Source organism: Charadrius vociferus, unplaced genomic scaffold, assembly GCF_000708025.1.
Source record: "Charadrius vociferus isolate BGI_N301 unplaced genomic scaffold, ASM70802v2 scaffold110, whole genome shotgun sequence".
Classification (NCBI taxonomy): domain Eukaryota; kingdom Metazoa; phylum Chordata; class Aves; order Charadriiformes; family Charadriidae; genus Charadrius; species Charadrius vociferus.
The window spans coordinates 2,498,226-2,518,087 of NW_009646761.1; the positions used below are offsets into that span (position 1 = coordinate 2,498,226).

Sequence of the window (19,862 nt, forward strand, 5' to 3'; positions counted from 1 at the left end):
ACTTTTAGCTGTTGTACAGGGAGCACTAAGAGTTTTTGCCGTGGACCCTGGATTTTTAAGCTTGCTTCACTGCCGCATACTACAGACTTTATTTTTCAGGTAGCTTTCCATTGGAAGATTTTGCAAGTACCATCATTTGCGTTTCTCCCATGTCACGTGAGCTTTCTTCATGATGTGACCGGACAGCACTTGAAATTGATACACTCACTTGTCGTCTCAGTATTTTCATAACAGTTCTCTTGTAGCCTTTGCATGCAAAAAAATAGATGAAGGGATCTAGGCAGCAGTTAAAGTTCATCAGAAACACAGTGTAATGGAGTGACTTCTGGAAAATTTTCTTTTCAGTGCACGAGGGTTCATACTGAAGCTTCTTAATCATGTGTTGTATGATTGCAACGTGATAAGGGGTAAAGCAGATGATGAACACTATAATTACAAATATGATTGTATTGATGGCTTTTTTGTTTATCCCCGATTTTTCAGTCAGTGGATTTTCCTTAGCCGTTTGAAAAAGTTTGCAGCTAATTTGAGAGTAACAAAATAGTATAATCCCCAGGGGAATAAGGTACCCTACTAAACAGGCAGCAAGAAGTATAAATGGTAGATGTGCTATTTTTTCAAAGTTCGGATATTCCATACACGTAGTCCTTTCCTTTTCTTCCTGTGACATGGGTTGTATGAGTAACGGGAAAGTTTGACTAAATACAAGAATCCAGATAAAGACACAAATGCCCTTGGCATATTTAATCCTTCTGATCTTGTATCGGAAGGGGTGGACAACGGCGAAAAACCTGTCAATGCTCAAACATGTCATGAAGTTTACACCTGCGTAGGTGTTAATATAGAAGAAGAGAGCAGTTATTCGACATATTGCTTCTCCAAACGGCCAGTGAAATCCCAGGGCGTAGTAGGCTATCCTTGTAGGCAAGGCGACGCAGAAGAGGAGATCGGAGAGGACGAGATTTGTTGAATAGAGGGTAGTGGAGTTCATCTTCTTTCTGTTTTTAAAAATGACAATGAAAGCAATGGTGTTTCCAAGCACCCCAAGAATTAAGATGGAGCTGTAGAAGACAGACAGTATTATCCGTGCCGTATCTTTGTGCTCATACAAGTTACAGGTGGAACCGTTTGTCTGAGAAGCTGTGAAAGTGTCCATTTCCGTAACCACTGTCATTGCAGGAAGCTCAGTAGACCTAACGTGACAAAAAAAAAAAAAGGAACATTTTGTAATAAATGTAGATAAACTTCTTCTGCATAACAACAGCCAACCTCTGTTGCAAAAAGCAAGATTGTAAAAAAATTGAAATGAAACTTCATTATGGTGAAATACTTTTCAAGCCTCCTTCTGAAAACAAACAAACAAAAAGATGGCTTTTTTTGGCTTTTCTGTTTTGATCCCAATTCTTTCTCTCCTGAAAAAAATCAGAGAAGGGGCAAAATAATAAACCAGGGATTTAATGTATTTGGAAAGTGAAGTTTATAGATGGTCAGGAGGTGGGAGACTGTTTAAAGCAATCTGAGGGGAAAAAGGAGTCTGAAGAAACCACGTGATGAAGTATCATATGGAGTTCCCAAGGGTCAGACAAGCAGACAAAATCTTCTAAATGTGTTTCAGTTAATTTTTAGAGAGTTTTTGTTTCTAACAATTCACATTGTGATGGTTTAACTTGTTTAGAGATACTAAAATTTTTCAGCATTCTGATCATATTGTCTTTCTAATAATTTAGCTTGTTTAATACTAGTTTTAAGAATAGGCTTTTGGAATCGAATTCAAATATTGTTACATATATAAATTCTTAAGACTACTAGTTTAGTCAGTCTTTAGTGGTGCTGTAAAAGAGAGAAAACCCAGCTATAATATTTTACACATTGTCAATTTAGTAGATTTTAGAAATTGTTTAACCTGCACAGTCAGAAGTAGCATTGAAGAGCTGCAAAGTGGCAGTGATTTTGAGGACTTAAAAATATAAAAAATGACCCAGCAGAATTTCAGAAACGGAAAGGGCCCCATCCTGTTGATATTGCTTCCAGGGCAAAATATTTCTTAGGTGTGTCGTCACCTGAAAAATGCATAGTGCATAAATGTCAGAAAGGATAGAGCATCTCGCGTTACTCCTTAAGCAGCTGTTCTGCAAAATGTTGCCTCTGAGAGGCACCATTTATGGATTAAAACAGCAGTCAAAACAAGATTGCTTCTGCTTTGATGCAAAATACTATTTGGAGGGAAAAGCTGTTGTAACCCGAGTTTTAAGTCTGTCTGGTACCTTTAATTAAAGTGTCTAGGTTATTTCTGAGGATATACCTTTCAACACATAATACTTAAAAACAACTGTAGCCTGTTATGCATTTAAAAAGTCTTTCTGGAGAACACCTCTCAGTTTTAAGGGCTTTGAGCTACACATTTTAGAAAGTATTCATTATCCTTTTATTAACTTGTGAAAGCATTAAAAGGTTAATATCTTCTTTCATGTTTTGAGGAGATTGTCCTACTTATTTCACATTGTTCACAATTACTGTATCTGCAACACATAGTGTATTATAAGCCAGTGTGATCAGAGTGCTGGCTAGATTAGCAGGGGTGCATAAGGTTCTCTGTAAACAGTAAACCTGCAGATAGTGGATGATGTGTATTAAAATACATATATTAGTTATATTACATATGTTTAAGGAAGAAATGTAGCATCCAGGTAGTATATTAAGTCTATATTTGCTGTGTTGCACAGGCAGCAGGAAAGACAGGTGAGTGATTTCTGACTGATAGGTGTACAATGTTCTGATTCTTAGATACCTGTGAAGTATGTACCATGTGTCAAGAGGTGGGAATACTGCATTCAGGGTTGGAAGTCAAATCTGAAGTGGGACTTCTGTGGTTTGAATAAGGGAATTAAACTGGTAAATAAACAACAGCTGTAGTGCTGATTTTAAAATGTCTGTAATTTTATATTAGTTAATTCCACATCGTTCAGAGTATCTTGGTGTTAGTGTGTTTGATGATTGGTGATTACAGTAGTTATTACCTTGAGGATAATTCTGGCATACTTTCCTCCTGTTTCGTCTTTTCCCATACAGAAGCGTGTAGGATGACTCTTGTTTTACATAAGTGTAACAGACTGCTTTGTGCAGAAAATGGTGTGGGTTTGTGTAGGCACCTGGATAAGAATCAGAATCTCTTGCTTAAATGCTTCTGCACACTTACTCACACTCCCAGCACGACATCTATCTTATCTCTTCCTTGAAATTTAGGTAAAATAATTTCTTACACATATATGAGGAAGAATAATCTAAGATTTATGATAAACAGTTCTATTGCAGTAACTAGCTACAGCATATTAACAGCATAATTTTATTTGCACTGTAAAGTTGTAGTAGTTTTGGTTCATAAATAATGTCCATAATTGTCATGTTCATCCATTTGTCTTCCTATAAATATTTGTAAAATGTAGTACATCTCTTATAGAAACCTGTGTAACTATGGTTTAGGGAAAAATCTGTAATTTCAGTGAAATTTGGGGTTTTTTACATTGAGTAGAATTTCATAAAACTCCTAATTTTGTGCTATGAAGTCAGATCTTTAATGTAACAAATTAATCTAGAACTTGTTGTTGCTCAAACTAGGATGTTCACCCTTGCCTAAAGCCATGGCTGTATTGAGGAGCCCTAGCGGAGAGAGAGTATGTCTCTCCATGGTGCTAGCGTGGATATACACGGGGAGCAGCTCAGTGGCAGGACAAACCTGCCACAAACAGAGGAGAAGAAAACCAGAGGACCACAGCTCATGGGCCTTCCGGGGCAGTCTGCACATCAGCTAACCTGTGCCCCTTGACAGAAGATGCCAGCAGGCTCTTCTATCTGCTGTGGGAGTCAGCCCTGGGTGGGGAAAGCATTCCTTCTGATCCTCTGTTATCCCCCAAATATTTTGACTGTTAATGTAGGCAGCACATTTTATAATACTTTCTCTGTGTGTAGGTATGTATGGGTATTTTTGAGCCGTCATTGTAGTGTCTAGGTGATATATTACCTGAATGTATTCGATTAAAAAACAAACAAACAAACAAAACAAACCCTCAAGACACTGTATCTGGTTTGGGGCCCAAACAGATGGTAAAGTTGCTACCGTCTGACAACTTAATGCACGTCACCTAAGCCACAGTAACTTCTTTGTACATCTGAGCTCTTATTGTTGTTGAATGAACTCCATTCACCTCAACAGGTATTTCACTTTTTCTTGTCAATCTTGAAGAGGGCTGCATTTAAAAAAATACTTGCTTCCTAAAAGGTGTCTAGACTATTAAGTAAAACAAGACTTTTTCTTTGAGTCCTATTCCTTGTGTCAGGTTGCTGTTTATTTCTTGGAAGCAATCCTTAGTGATCAGCTTATTATACTTACAGAGCATATGCCATCCTCTACAGCATGTAGCTGAAAAAACAACAGCAGGACCATTTTGTGCACTTTTCCCATGTTTTGCATTCTTGGAGCAAAGATTGAGAAAGTTACCTCCTTACTGCTGCAAACCTCAGCCTAGCTGGACTTGATTCTTACTGATTTTAATGAGCTGTATGACTGAATATCTTAAGAAAACATGGCCATTTAAGGTCATGAATTCAGATGCACTATTGAAGCTACCCTCTAGAATCACTACCACAATATTTGCTCTTCTACGTTGTAGGCTTGAATACCCCTCCCCAGTAGCTTTCTGAGTTTACTAACAACAGTATTTTGAAGTATCTCTTTGAAAAAAAAAATTAAAAAGATGACATTAATTTACTTACCAATTTAATAATTTTAGAAAACATTGCCACAATTTGTTGGCATAGAGGTACATGCAAAATTTTAAGGCATAAATTATTTAAAATTTCTGCCTATATATTGGTATCGTGAAGAAGGTTGTTCAGGTTTTTACTTTTTCCTGAGTTTGCAGACACACAGTGCTCAATAACACAGACCTATAAAGTTGTAGTGCAAAGAGACTACTTACTCATTTAATGTGACCACCTGTAAAATCCAGGTTATGTTATTGGTTTAGTTATTTGTGTATGGATTCCACAAACTTTTCATTTAAAGCATGTTTTCCAAAATGCTTTGGTCTTGGTTTGGAGTGAAGAGAAAGTGAATTAGCTATTTGTACTGTATTTTTTGGTCAGTCAACCTCCCTGTTAAAAAATGTGTGTATCTTAGTTAAATGTCTCTAAAATTAATTTGCACTTGCTGTTTTTGTTGAACCTTTCCCCTTTACACAATCCCATGGTTTTGGCAATTCAAGGTGAACTTCTCAAATGTCCCACCACAAAGCAAAGTAGTCCTGTGACGTCTGCTCTAACCCCAGCCTAGTCCCACACAGGAGATGGGGTTCCAGATGCCTCTTGGTATCATTGTACTTGGAAGCATACTCACCACTCCTCCCTGCTTTTTCTGCTCTGTTGATCAGGCATCCAAGATAGTTGTGTGGCATTGCTCTGGGAGCTGGGAATGTTAGTTCATTATGATCCTGAAGTACTTTTCAGATTCACTGTGGCCTAGGATATCTCCAGTCTAGGGGCATGGCCAACGCTCTCTGCTTCTATCTGGGTGGACCTTATACCTGGGAGAGTTTGAGATGAATTTTAATATTGTGCCCAGGTTTCAACCAGTGCAGGTTGTTCTTTATTGTTCTCTCACTTGCCATTTGCAAGTCTTAGCATTGTAGTTGCTTTCTGACCACCAGTGGAAAAAAAATTTTCTTTAGCCAATTACTTTATGAGATTTGTTAGTTAGCCAGCTTTTTATCTATTCTGTGTGCTTTCTTGATGTCTGATAGCAATAGTATCCACTCGGGGAAAAAATCACAGTACCATGTCAAGCTGCTTATTAAATCTAGCATGTCTGAAATCTGTGCAGGTGCACAGTAATTTTGTAATTTCGTCAAAGAGGGAAAGTAAGTTGTTTTAGGAAATTTTTTTTTTCTGTTAAGATGTTTGACTGGCATTATTTGTTTGTTTTACATTTATACTGCAGTATCCAAGAGCACAGCTCAGAGTAGAATCCCACTGCAAGAGGTGTTTAATGAACAGAATGGTGGCACCAGTCTGGAAGTACTAAGTAATCCAAATCCCTGGTTCATAGAGATGTTCATGTATCATGAGCTTTATGTATAATATCATAACGTTACATATGTTTAACTATTAACAAGCATAGACTTAAGCTATGAGTCAGCAATTGCAGTGTTGCACCCTTAGGTTGCATGGGTTTGATTATGTGATACAAAGCTCGCTCCCTCTGTATGCTAAATGAGTTTTCTTCTTGTTCTCATCTCCTGCTTTTGCTGAAGGAGTACCATCTGTCTTTACAGCAGAACAGGGAACATGTAAAAGTCTTTAACTGTGTATTGTAACCTAATGTGTGATTTGTCTGTCTCTCTTCATAATTTTCATTCTTTGGAGATGAATCCCTGGTCCATCTGCCCAGTAGCTAATTTAAGAGAGATGCCAATTAAATTCTTGGGATGGCACACCAGATCTTTGTAAAGATCTCTCCTGGGCTTTATACATAGTATGGTTTAGTCACTTTGATATGGATGAACAATATTTCTTTAACAAACAGTATTGGAGAATAATGTTGTTTGTGTATGCAAAAAGAGTATGAATGAATTAAAAGGGTTAGTCAGGAAAGAGATTGTCTTTCCCTGCAATGCCTGACCTGAGGATTTACTGAGTTTACAGTGCTCTGTAGGTGTAAGCTGTGGAAGTCTTACAGAGTTTAAAAACAGTAGAAGATGGGAAATAAGCAGTGCTCTCATTGTGTAGGTTTATTTTTTCCTTAATCTATACAATTAATTGTTTTCTTTTGATCTTGACCAGTCATATTTGCTGTTTGAATTTCTAATTTACCATACAAATGATTTTCATTGTGGAGTGTTTTCTGTTTGAGAAAAAGGCTTGATTCAACTAAGTTATATGTGTTAAAAAGTGTGCATGCTAAGTTGCGTAGTAGAACACTTTGTTAATATAGAAAGAATGTATACCTATATATCTAGGTGTGTACTGGCAGCTTGGGAACTACATGTGGTTTAATAACAGCTGAGGCAAGAGGTAGCCGTGTCCTAACGCTTCCTATTTCTTTCTAATACTTTAACACTTGTGCGCTTCTAGTACATTATGTTAATTTATCTTTTTTCAAAAGCTGTTGAGTTTTGTGTCCTAAATGACAATGAGGGGGCCTAGAGACCTGAAGACTGAATCCTCAGGTTGCAACCCACAGCTGATTTTGGTGAGATAGTTTCCAGGCTAGGGCTTCCTTGGTGTGGACCCAAATTTGTTGGAGTACTAAAGCCAAATTTGTAAGCCACATGTCAGGCAATCCCAAGTATGCCTTTCATGAATGAAATGGTCTTAGCGATGGCTATGAAGAATTATAATATCTTTTAAGTGCTTAACAGAATTTGCAGATGCACACCTTGTGGGATCTTTATGGTCCTGCTTTTATCTATTACTATAGATTTTGCAAAGCTGTATGACAGTTTTATTTGGTGCTCAAAAATAATGGAAGCTACAGTAAGCGAAATGGAAATAAAGAAGTTGAGTTGCAATGGCGCATAACTAGTTAAAGAAAAAGTGGAAGTCGTTTGAAGTGTACATGTCTTGGTCTTATCTGTTGGATCTCTCTTTCCAAATGTGATCTGTCCTATGTAAAGTGTGAGAACTATCTAACATAAATCATCTTCTGCCAAAGATGTGTGTTAATGTGAAGAGCTGTGCTTATGCTGAGATGATTAACATCCCTTCAGTTTACTTGCCTAAGTGTACTAAATGTAAAAAGGAGAGAGCCTAAAATACCGTAAATAAACAAAATGAAAACCCAACCCACTTACAATTGCATGCCTTCAAGCAGAAGAAAAAAAAAAAAAAAAAAAGAGGTCCAATAACAATTTGTATTTTAGTACTCGAAAACATGCACATGTTTTTTTTTTTTTCTGGGTGATGTGGAACCTGTACAGGCACAGTCTTTAATTTTAGGGATTGCAACTTCAGAACTCTAGCTTAAATTTATTATTCATTACATGTATACATACTCCTCAGTTTTTCGAACAGAAATGGATGAGAATTGAGCTCTTAAAGACTAATTGCCAAATAAGTTTTCAGTTCCCTTGTCTCTTCAGGAGGAGCCGTGAAAATGATAGACAGACCTCTTGTATTCAGTGCTCAAAGGCATGTGTGCAGTCTCTGTTTTTTAAGATATATGATAGTTGACTTATTGTCTGTTGAACAGCCTTATCTTGTTTTGCCAGTATATTAGGAAAAATGGATCCTTTTTAGTTGGGAAGATGTGTAAAAATCGTATCACTTGTAATATTTCTCTAGTTTTGTGGCAGGAAGATCAGTAATAAGGAGAAGGATGTTTGGTGATAGTGATTCAGAAAAAGAATTCCTTCTAAAACCTTTGAAACAAATGCGTGTCAGAAGGTCAAAGAGGAATTAACTCATAAAACTTTGAATTCTTAAGATATTCTGTTGCAATATTTACATGTGAGGAGAGTGACTGAGGACCTCTTGCGCTTATAATAAAGGCTGTTTCATAGACAAGGAGCGCATGTGATAGAGCAAGCTGTGCATTCATGGCCGTAGTACGGATTTCTTTTAAGGCTCTCTCTTACTGTTAAAGTATTTTGTGAGGTTCAGTGAATGACTTAAGAACTGCAGTGCTTCCCTTACTACTTGTACAGTAGTTATTTCTGCATTACTATAATTTAAATGACTATTGCTAAAAAAATTGTCTGAGATAAGACAGTTATCAACTGTTTCCCTGTGACTGTTGGAAGGCTGAATTATAAAAAAGGACTTGAAATAACTTGTTGATGCTGTGGGTCAACAGATCCTTTAAATAAAAATTAACTGGTGGCATATTAATATGTGAGCATAAAATACTACAGAATTTCTTCCACTAGCCTTGTCTCTCCCAGCCAAAGATGATTTATCCTCCCTACCACATGAAAATATTCAGTATAATGCGAAAAAGAAATAATCTTTCTAGAATTGTTTGCTGTTGTTCAGTGAAAAAAAAAAATTTACAAAAGTTCATTCTTTTCTGTACTTACATATCCGTAGCTTCTTGGGTCCTCTGAGCAGTTAAGGTCATTAGCAGGACAGCTTGACTGCGAAAGTTTACCCTTGCACATTGTTTTCAAGAGTGATTACGTGAGTCTCTTGTGGGAGGGGTAGGTTTTTTTCAAGTGCGTAAAAAAAAAAAAAAAAACCCAACCTTGTTTGTATGCTGGTTTTGATTTGCTGCCTACTGTTTTATGGGATGTGAAAGCACCTATTTTTAATCCTTTTACAATTAGTCTGTTCAAAGAGAGTAATTAGAAACAACCCTCCCCCCTGAAGTTACGCGTTACTGACTTTCATAGAAGGGACTTTACCTAGAGGTTTACTTGACTTATTGTTGATCAGCTAAAATCCCTGCTTGAAAAACTTTGTTTATATGCCATTTGCATTTAAAAATAACTTAAATTTAGTTCGTAGCAAAGAGCTGTATGATCAGTACACACTTTAAAACTGCTTCTTACTGATCAGATCTGACACAGCACAAGAAACCCTCAGAACTGAGGCATACTGAGATGCTGTGTAAAAACAGGCGTCTCGACAGCCCATGTACATTCCCAGCACCGTTTTAGTATCGTAATGATGAGGCTTTACAGAAATGCCCTTTGAAAATATATGAGGGAGTTGAAGAACTCTGGTGGCTTGAGAGGTTAATGAGGATGTGTGCCTACGTATGCTGTTGACTGCATTTTGAGCAAGGATAATAGTAATGACGATAATAATAGTACACATGTAAGGTAAATACATTAAAGATAAAAAGCTTTTAAAATACAAATCTGATTCCCCTAAAATGATATTGATAAGAATGGGTGGCTAGGGAATAGGAAAGGAACGGGATGTCAAATTGTGAGGTAACTCGTTGTTACCTGGAATAACCTTGTTTCTGAGTAAAGGACGTTGATGTAAGAGTTAAATTGTGTGTTTGTTAAGAGGGTTTTGGAGATTAGAGATGGGTGGAAAATCCTGTCATTTGCTCTTAGAGGCTGTGGTTTAGAGTTACCTGGGATTTTCCCCAAAACCTCATACTGATCGTTCATGACTGCAAAGCACTATTTATCTTTAAAGTGGCCTCATTTAGTGGCCTGATTTTAAAGAAACAGCAAGTGGGCACGATGATGCTATTTTTGGCGGGTCCAACCCATGCAGAAGATGGAATGCCTCTTCGGAAACGTTAGGGCTGTGTTCACGGCTGACGTTGCGGTGTTGGATGTGTGCAGAGATACGATCTCAGCTAACACGTCCGTCTCATCAGAAAGCCTAAAGGAAATGCCTATCTAATGACAAAGTTAAACTTTACTAAATGTACCTTGTCTTATGGGAAACGCTTTTGCTGTAGCAGAATGAAGTAGAGCCTTGTGAGCTACTTTTGTGCCTACTTGGAGCATTTAGTTGGCACTATACGCTGATTTTTCTGGTGCTGACCTGCCAGTGCAAACATGGTTTGATTCCCCTTAGATGCCAGGGAGCTGAAGGGCTCAGTCCTCAGTTTTTATGGGGCATTTATCTTCTAATACCAGATTCAGAAAGTCTTTGAGAGAACTTACTGGTCTTATTCTGGGTGTTTTCCTTTCTTGTTGTAGAATGATCTTCTAATTATTCAGCTTCATCACAGAATAGAATCTCTTTAAATGAAGTAATGAGAATTAAAGAATGTTTAAAAGGAAATTGCACAGGGAACTTGTTTCGTATGTACACAAAGCAATGCTGCAATGTGGTTCCCTGTTCTATGTAGCAGAACCGGGAAATTTTGAGATACACAGGCTTGTAGTAGTCTTTGCTCAAGGGCTGACATTAGTACCACAGCTTCATATTAAAGGAAATGTTTGTTTCGAAATAGTCTTACCATTGTAAAATAATGCCAATGTTTCCTGCTCCGATCTGATAAAATACTGCCTTCCTTTGATTAAGATACATTACTAGGTTGTATCCTGTGAGTCACACTGATGCATTAGCTGCCAATCCAGCCTAGCATGATGTGATGTCAATTGCTTGATCTAAATGATAGTATTTATCCTTCTAGCTATTTGGTTTCTGTTCTTGTACAGCTGCTGTTTCTCCAATATCTGTTTGACTGTCCCAGTATTTGAACATCTAAACTGAGAAATGGCATGTATCAAAAAGTGTGATATGTATTTGGGTTTACCATTTGTGTGCAGCAGCTTACTGTTTTGCCTTGGGCATGCAAGGAGAGCAACATGTAAATTAATATACTAATTTGTTACTTTTGGGAGATGATGACATCAAAGCAGTGCACTTAATATTTTGACCAGTATGTTATGATGCCTGTGATGATTTATTTTCTGTCTGCTTACTTAGTCCCTACTTTATTTGAGCAGTTTAGAAATGTTTGTTTCAAAATAGTCTTATTTAGCTTTACAGTTCCATATCTAGAGAGCTACTAGGCAAGGTAAGAAATAACCTCTGAATTACATAGGGTGTTTATGGATCAACCAGAAAATGAATCCAGCCAGCCTGTTTCTTAACTGCAAAACTGCCTTTCCTTCCAAAACGAACTCCATTTGTTTTCTGGGAGACAGGTCGGGTATCTAGAACTAACCTGTAGCTGAATCCTGCCTTTTTTTGTGGACAAACGTGATTTCTCAAGTGACTTGAGTTAGAGGAACAGTAAATGATGACTCACCAGTGAGTCACGGTAGCTCTGCAGAGGCCAAATAAAACATGCTAGGTTAATCTCGATGAAGAAGAAGAAATTGAGTACCCAAGCTTAGATGAACTTGGGACACAAAAATTTCAATAACCTGTTGAACTGTACCTCCTCAACAAAATACTCCGTCATCTAAATCCCTTCAACATTTCCTCATGCCTTCATATGTCTTCTGCCTAGCTGCAGTGTCTGTGCCAGATTTTGCCAAGTGTGGGACTCACTGGGAGCCCCTGCCTTCTAGAAAGGTGTGAGCCCCTCGCTCTTGCTGAGCTCGAACTCTGGTTTGGTTAATATGATCAGCCATGAAAGCAAACCTGCCTGCTAGGCTGTCACCATCAATCACTTGCTGCAGACACCTGATGCAGAGCAGCAACTGTCAGTAGGTAAGCAGGGGTAACTAACTCTGGAACACCTAGTTGACATCAATAACTGATCAGTTAAGGATAAATAGTTGTCCCTGTGATACTGTACTCAACTGTGGTGCAGACTTCAGCCAGCCATTCCTCTATCGCTCCCTCAGTTTTGTCTGTATCTCCATACTTTGGCCTTCACATGAATGGCAGTGTGCTAATCATATATTAAATAAAGCACAGGAGCCTTGATTTTAAAAAAATAATTATCTTCATAGTGCTGTAAGCTGAATAATTCTTTGAGGTCTGCAGTAATTGCTTGCCCGAGGGCAGTATATTGCAAATGCCTAACTGAAGAAATTTTATGTTGTGTATTGCAGCAGGCTGGTAGAATAGAAATGGTCAGGTACCATAAATAGGTTTTGCATGGCAAAGGTTTTGGGGAGATAAGATTAACTGATCTTTTTAGAAAAAGCTGAAGAAGAATGGTTACATATGTTAGCATCTTATTAATGATGAATAAATTAAAACTGAAATTGGAAGAAAGATTCTAGACAGCGGGAGAGGAAAGGTATGGATTAGCTCACCAACAGGAAGGGAAGAGAACTTGAAACTGGTTTATGGTGGAGCTGAGCAGCTTATGGAATAAATTGTTGGATGGTCTTGGCATTAAAAACTAAAGCTTTTTTTAGGAGATGTGGGTGTCTGAATTTTGTCTTCGTGAGGGGATTGTAAAGTTTTTGGTTGATTGGTTGGTCTCATTTTGATGGACCCAAAGTTGCAGTGATTCTGCTGAGATACCCATGGACAGGAGGAATATTTCTTTTCCCCTCAAGATGCTCAAGTTCAAGTTTTGTCTTCTTTTTTTTTCTTTTTTTTTTTTCTTTCTCTCCTTTCTTCTTGCATTCCTGTGAAATATTGGCAGTTAGATACACGAGTGTTGGGTAATGTCCCCTAATGCTTTTGCTGGTACTGAGAGGCCTCAGGCTGCGGGGTGTCATGCTTGTGTGTAGCAATGTTGGGTGCAATAGATGGTTCCTTTGAGTCCTGGGCTCCATCAGGCAGAGGATCCCAGCTGTCAAGGGTGGTCATATTCCAGGGAGTTACCTAATTTTAAGGGATGTGATTTAGAATGTTTAATGTTTTCAGAATAAAAGCTTGCACCTTAAGTGTAATATGGCAGTGTCTGGACAGCTTGTAGGAACACCGAGCGCTGAAGTAACTTAGTAACCTGAATTACAAGCACACTGTTTACATGCTCTGTATTATCTGCAGCTGCTTTTATAACTGATATTTTTAGTCCCCAAAAAAATGTGTGGTTGTGAATTTGTCAGGTTAATGTTTTTATGAAGAACTTAAATGAAGAAAAATACAGTACCGCAGTTAGTAAGTGTAGTGAGTCATTCTGAATAAAATAACAGGTTATTTCTGCAAGTTTAATCCCACAGAACTTCCATTGACAACAGCAGATATTTTTGCAGAAGTATCATTTAGCTTTCTACCCGTTTCTTCATGTATTTCTGGCACCATTTTTTTTTCTGTATTTTGTGCATATATTTACTAATGTTAAAATGTTTTATTTTAATCAGCATTTAATATTAGCCCTTTTAAACTTTAAGTAGCAGGTTTCTCTTATGAGAAGTGCTTGCCCCTGATTCTTTCTTCTCTACCAGGAGTTTCTACATCTCTGGTTTGTTTTTTTCAAGGTTATTGTTTCTTCCAGATGTTTTTTTTTTCTCTGTGCAAAACCAATCTTGTCACTTCATATGATGTAGAATGTTCCCATCTGGTCTGCTGTGCTTCTTTTTCACTGCAAAAGTTGAAATTTAACATGCGCTTTGAAATGAGGATATAATTGTTGTAGAACCTGCTATTACAGTGCACCTTTGGGATGGACATGGTCTCCATATAATGTTCAAACTCTAGCATTTAATCTTTCAGGTTTTAGAGTTCTGGTTTGAAAATATTATTTTCTAACCCACATGACTGAAGTAAACTTCCCAAACATGAAGTGGGCATAAACTCCATTTAGAGTCAGCATGTATTTGTGTCTATGGCCCTTCTTCTCAAGTTTCTAGAAGTTAATCATGGCACTTGAAAGGATATTCTTGATATTCTCACAGTATAGTGAACAAAGGTCTGGGATGAATGTCTCTGGAAAAGGAGAGAAAGTAGAGGAAAGGAGGATAAAAGGGATGAGGGGAAAAGCAAAAATAAGAGGAAAAGAGAGAACTGAAGTAGTCCTTCAATAAGAGTGTTTTCTACTTGTAGGTGTGGAATCTGACTGTATGTTACCAAACAGTTAATTAGAAGAGTTAAGAACGAGTCCTTTTATTTACAGCACATGGATGGATGTTTGTACCTGTCTCGTGAAATATAGGAACAGAAGTCCGTCTAGTGATTATGAACTTTGGTAACAAGGCTTTGATTATTCACAGAATAAGAGAGTAGCCTAGGTTTGACAGGACCTCTGGCAGTCATCTAGTTCAACCCTGGTTCAAAGTATGTCCAACAAGAACAGGTTACTTAGGGCCGTGTGTCCAGGCTGTAACTGAGGATGTAGATTCTAACTCTGGGCAACCTGGTATGGTACTGGACCATCATTACCCACAGCTGGACTTGCTCCAGTGTGTCAATGCCTTTCTTGAAGTGAGGAGCCCAAAAGTGGACACAATGATTCAGGTTCAGGCTCAGAAGTGCTGAGCAATCACTTCTTTTGGCCTGGTGACTACTCTCTTGATAATGAAGCCCTGTTTGCAGTTGGCCTTTCCTGCAAGGGCGAACTGCTGACTAACATTCAAAGGATTCTCCAGCTCCTTGCCTGCAAGTCTGTTTTCTAGCCAGTCTATACCATTGCACAGGGTTTCTCCGACCCAGGTGGAAGGCTCCACCGTTGCTTTTCTTGAATGCCCGAAAGTTCCTGTCAGCCCATTTCTCCAGCCCATCAAGGAGTATGTGAGTGTAGCCCTGCTCTCCGAAGCATTGACTGCCCCCTCCAATTTGATGTCATTCACCCACTTGCTGAGAGTGCGCTCTGTCCCATCATCCAGGTCGTTAATAAAGATGGTAAATAGTGTTGGCCCCAGTGTGAATCCCTGAGGGAAACTGCCAGTAACTAGCTTCTGCTTGGACTTCATACTGCTGGTCAGAACCCTTTGAGTCCCGGCAGTGCAGCCAGTTTCCCTCAAGTCTGCTTATCCAGCCAGTCCTCATCTCCCCAGTTTTTCTTCAAGGACACAAGAGGAGACTGACTCAAAGGCTGTCCTAAAGTCAGAGCATGCAGCATTTGCTGCCTTCCCCTTCCTTGTCCACAGCACCAGAGTCACCCTTGGTAAATCCATAGGGGCTGTTAGGAATCACCTTGTCCATCATGTGACTGGAAATGGCATGTAGGAAATTTGCTGTATAACTTGCCCAGGGACAGAGGTGAGGCTTGTAACTACCTGAATCATCTTCTTGCCCTCTTTGAACATGAGTGTGACATTTGTGTTTTTCCAGCCATCAGGAACCTGCCCTGATCACCATGATGTTTCAGTGATAGCAAGAACAGCCGTCTCCTTCAGCACCCTGAGGTGCATCCCATCCCGTTGACTCCTGTGTGGCCAGTTGGGCTCAAGAGCTTCGTAACTGTCTTCCTTTACAGCACTTGTTGCTCCAGTCCTGCAGGAGGCTCAGGGCCCCGGGAGGCCTGAGGGGAAAAAGTAACCAATGAAAACTGAGGCAAAAAAGGCAAAGAGTACCTTGTCTTTTTTCATGTCCTTTGTCACTAGGTCCCCTTTTCCACCAACCAGTGGGTCTACATTTTCCTCAGCCACCCTTTTGCTGCCCGTTGATGTGTCAGTCATACTCTAGTATTGTTTCATAGATAACTCCTCTGAAGGACCCACTGTAGATGAGCAACATCTCCATATAGGTACTCTAAAACAAGGCATGAGTAATACATAGAAAATTCTGAAGGCAAGAGAAAAGATGAATTGAAATTTTCCAAGTAGCAGTACAGAATTGTATAATGAAAGTTGAGGGTGAAAGTTTTAAATTAGTAGGAATCACTTTCATACAGTGGATTCACCTGTAGGAGTGAGTTTCACAAAGTATTTTGAAGGGCACTAGTTTTGACATTTTAAAAAAGATACCTGAATGGATATTTGTGTAATACCTATTTATGTGAACTCTGCCTAAAAAAACAAAGCTAATGTCTTTGGAGGCATATGTCTGTGGTGCCTACGAACTTACTGTTTTAGGAGAAAAGGTCCATCAGTAGGTTTCCTCTAGTTTTTCTAGATTGTCAGGTACCGAGCAGTGTCAGATACTGGTCTTTGAATTACACGGATCACTACCCTGGACTGGAGTGGTGCTTTCTATGGTCTCTGTTGACATTAATGGTGAATATTAACATTTAAAGAACCTTTTAACATTCTCTAATCTCTTTTTAAAACACACTTGCAGTCATGGGAAATTCCTTTTTGTAGTTTCCCATCTTATGATTGAGTGCACTCTTGCGTGTGAAATCTGTGTCTGAGTCACTGTTTATCACAGGAGGAATAAAACCTGAAAAGCATGCTACAATTTTGGTACTCCCTCGGGTCATTTGGTAAGAGTAGAAAGAAATAATTTAAAATTCCTTTTCTAAGAGGGGAAAAGAACCTTTTTCTTTGTTTTTTCTTGTTTCTTCACATACAAAACCTGATTTACTTCAGTGAATATTGTCTACAATGGAACACTTCTGATGAAGAATTATTTTTGTATGTGGCACTCTTCTAGCTGGACCTGTCAACTCCTACAACTTAAATAATGTGAATTTATTTTAGGAATGTGTTGTGTGTGTTCATGCAGGTGTTTTTTGTTTATGTAAGAAGGATTTTATGCAAAATTGAACATTTTTCAGTAGTTCCTGAGTTAGCATTCTCTATACATTCAAGTGCATCTGACTGTGTGTTAAACAGATGATACTAAAAATATTTCTATAATTAAACTGTATTTAAGTCCTCAGAGAGGAAGCTTTTCAGCAAGCTGAATTTCAAATATAACAAACGAAATGATAATGAAATGCTCTTAAGCCACAGCCCATTAAATGAGTAAAAATAATATTCAAAGTTTGTTGGGTTTTTTTTTCATAGCTGTGGGTGTTGCATTTGGCAGTTATTCAGGAAGTGTAAGTTTTAATATTCAGACCATCATTTCACATGGTATTATTCCTATCAGTAGCTCCTCCTGAAGGGAAATGTATTTTTGAGTGAACGCTTTGAGTTATTTAGGTCCCAGTTTGCAGAATTCTGGCTGGGTAGAATAAGATCCCATTCACGTAAAGGCCCGTGGAAACTGCAAATCTTGAAAGTTTTGATAAGCTGGTGAGCAGTGAAAAATTACCCCGTGCAGCCTTCCGCGCCTGTCGGACACAAGGCAGCACAGGACCACGGGCGAGGGTTCAGCGGGGGGAGATGTTCTCTTTGCTGATAGCCTCCCCCTGCCTGCTGCCCGCAGCTTGCTGCCTGGAGGTCACCGCCACCGCAGCTCCACCAGTAGAGCAGGTCGTGTCTGCCTGAAGTGAGCTTCTTTTCTTCCCCTTCTCCATCCTAGGAAGTATTTTTCTTCTAGAATCTATTATATCCATGCCTTGGCATTGGTTCTGCTGTGGCCTCTCCTGTTGTTTTTAGTCTGTGGTTTAGTTTTCTGGATGTTTTATCGTGAGGAACACAGGGTTTGTGTCTGGGCATAAGAAGTGCACTGGTTATGTTCACAACTTCAACCTAGGTATCTGGTCATTGTAATAGATGCTTGAGTTCTAAATTCTACAAAACTGCTTTCAACAAGGTTTTAGAAACTTAATAAACACCTTGTGCTGTGATTAAGGTGACAACCCTAAAGAAAGTTATTTGTAGGGCCATGGAAATCACTGGGAAAGGGAAATTAAATCAAATTGTTGGTATTCCCATCTTAGATACTGCAGGCTGTTGACAATCCTCTAACACCTAAACCTGGGTGAATATGAAGCTTAACTTCATAAGTGAAGTGGTTTCTATGACCTTTTGGGATATATATAATCCTTAAGCTTTGTCTGCTTGGATCAAAGAAGTTTTGTTCTGTTGTGGGAGACTGCTGCTGTTCCTTGTGTGCTGTATTTTATAGAAACAGTCTGCTGTTAGACTGAATATGTTGCCGCCTTCTCTCCTGCCTCCAGTCCTAAACATTTGGAAATAAAATACTTTTTGTCACCTCTTTCTTCTTTGCAAGGATATTTGCCAAAGACTAGTGGTTCGTTATTTGGTAATGAACCTGTTATCCTGAACGCCACAAGTTACCTAATCATTGGTTCCCAAAAAAGACCTTTGCTTGCAAGGTGGTACTACATTTTGTTTGTTATGTACTTAGGATTCATTACTTTTGATTGTTTTACACTACTGTTGCTACTATCGTTATCGTTAATCATCTCTATCTTTCTTTTTGCAGCTTGGGTCCTGTGTTTGCTCTGTTTGTACCGTTTTATTCCTCCATTCCAAGAGTGCAGGTGACACAAGTATTAGGCCACTTTTCTATCACAAACAAGACATTGGTCTATATACTGGGTTTGCAGGTATGGTATGTACTTGCTTGTTCATCTTTTAATGAATTACTAATGTGACCGTTAGTATTCCTGTATGTTCATCTATGAATTTTGATGCTTCCATGCATGTGATTCTACATATGTTTAGCTAGTGACTGTCCCATCAATTAAATATTGAAAAAGATGTGTTGCTAGTATGCATTTCTATATGCTGAAGTGGCAGGCAAGTGATCTCTTCTTCTGTTGTTTTCTGTCTTGATTGTCTTGCACAGGAAAATACAATAGATAGTTCTATAATTTTTTATTTTTATTTTTTTTGTAAATGAAATGAACTAGATGAAAATAGATGAAAACAGAACCTGGTGCTAAAGCATATGTATCTTTCACCTTTCTAATTTGCTTATATTCTTGGTTTTGTTTATTTTCTCCTTGTCTGCTAGGGCTCAAAGGTATTTTTCTATGGTAAGACTGTCAGTAAATGATCAAGGTTTTGGCTGAATTCCACTTTTATATGAAATAATATTATTTGTATATCAAGCATTGCTATGTTACAGGTAATTTAAAATAGTATAATGTAGAGCACAGCAATATCATGTAATATTATGTTAAATATGAGTGGAAAAATACAGGTACTTGGTACAGAAAGGCGGTAGTTGTTCAAAAAAACAACAAAAAAACCCCAGCAGCCTAGAAATGAATGGACACTCATGTCACAACCTGAATTATGAAACAGGAGATGTGCAAACTTATGAGAAGTTGTACTCATTTTTATATATTCCAGGGACTCAAAAATAGCTCTAGCACAAGCAATGGAAAGCACCATAGTTATGTGAAGTGTGGTATTTTAGAATGAATGGTCAGTTTCAGAATATTGAGTCGTGCTCCGCATGAACATTTCATTCATCCATTTTGCTGTTCAGCCTTTGGAATCCTTTGTTTTCTGCTCCAGCACCTTATTTTCTTGATCTTACAGAAATCTTGTGTCCTCTCTTCCAAACCCATCAATACCACTATTATTCCGGTCTTTGAGAAAGCCATGGTATTGTCTGAGCTCTTTTCCATCGTGTCCTTTGCCTTTGGCTTTCATACACACAACACCACCTCCGATACAGATCACTGTTGTTACTAATCACTGTATCTTTGCTGGATCTTTCCCTGCTGCGTACAGAACAGTTGCTGCCGTCACACAGAGGCAGAGGGGAAAATAATTTGCCGCCTTCTCATTTGTAAA

General features: G+C 38.5%; 2 protein-coding genes across 2 annotated transcripts in view; one reads left to right on the forward strand and one right to left on the reverse strand.

Annotated features, from left to right (window-relative positions):
* The window catches only part of UBAC2 (UBA domain containing 2), a 98,352-nt gene that overhangs the window by 44,258 nt on the left and 34,232 nt on the right, over positions 1-19,862 (forward strand). The window contains exon 5 of the mRNA XM_009891976.1: positions 18,538-18,661. Coding sequence (XP_009890278.1) covers positions 18,538-18,661 — 124 coding nt within the window. The remainder of the gene's footprint in view (positions 1-18,537; positions 18,662-19,862) is intronic.
* LOC104292434 (G-protein coupled receptor 183-like) lies at positions 89-9,175 on the reverse strand. Its single transcript, XM_009891827.1, has 2 exons — positions 9,069-9,175; positions 89-1,193 (listed from the first exon to the last, which is right to left on the reverse strand). Exons 1-2 carry the CDS (start codon positions 9,107-9,109, stop codon positions 89-91), a joined length of 1,146 nt encoding a protein of 381 aa, XP_009890129.1. The 5' UTR covers positions 9,110-9,175.

Excerpts from the sequence above, each read along its gene's own strand:
- LOC104292434 (XM_009891827.1), bottom strand. The coding sequence starts at position 9,109 with ATGACCTTAACTGCTCAGAGGACCCAAGAAGCTACGGATAT. Across the intron at positions 1,194-9,068 it reads ACCCAAGAAGCTACGGATAT|GTCTACTGAGCTTCCTGCAA; the intron begins GTAAGTACAGAA and ends TTGTCACGTTAG.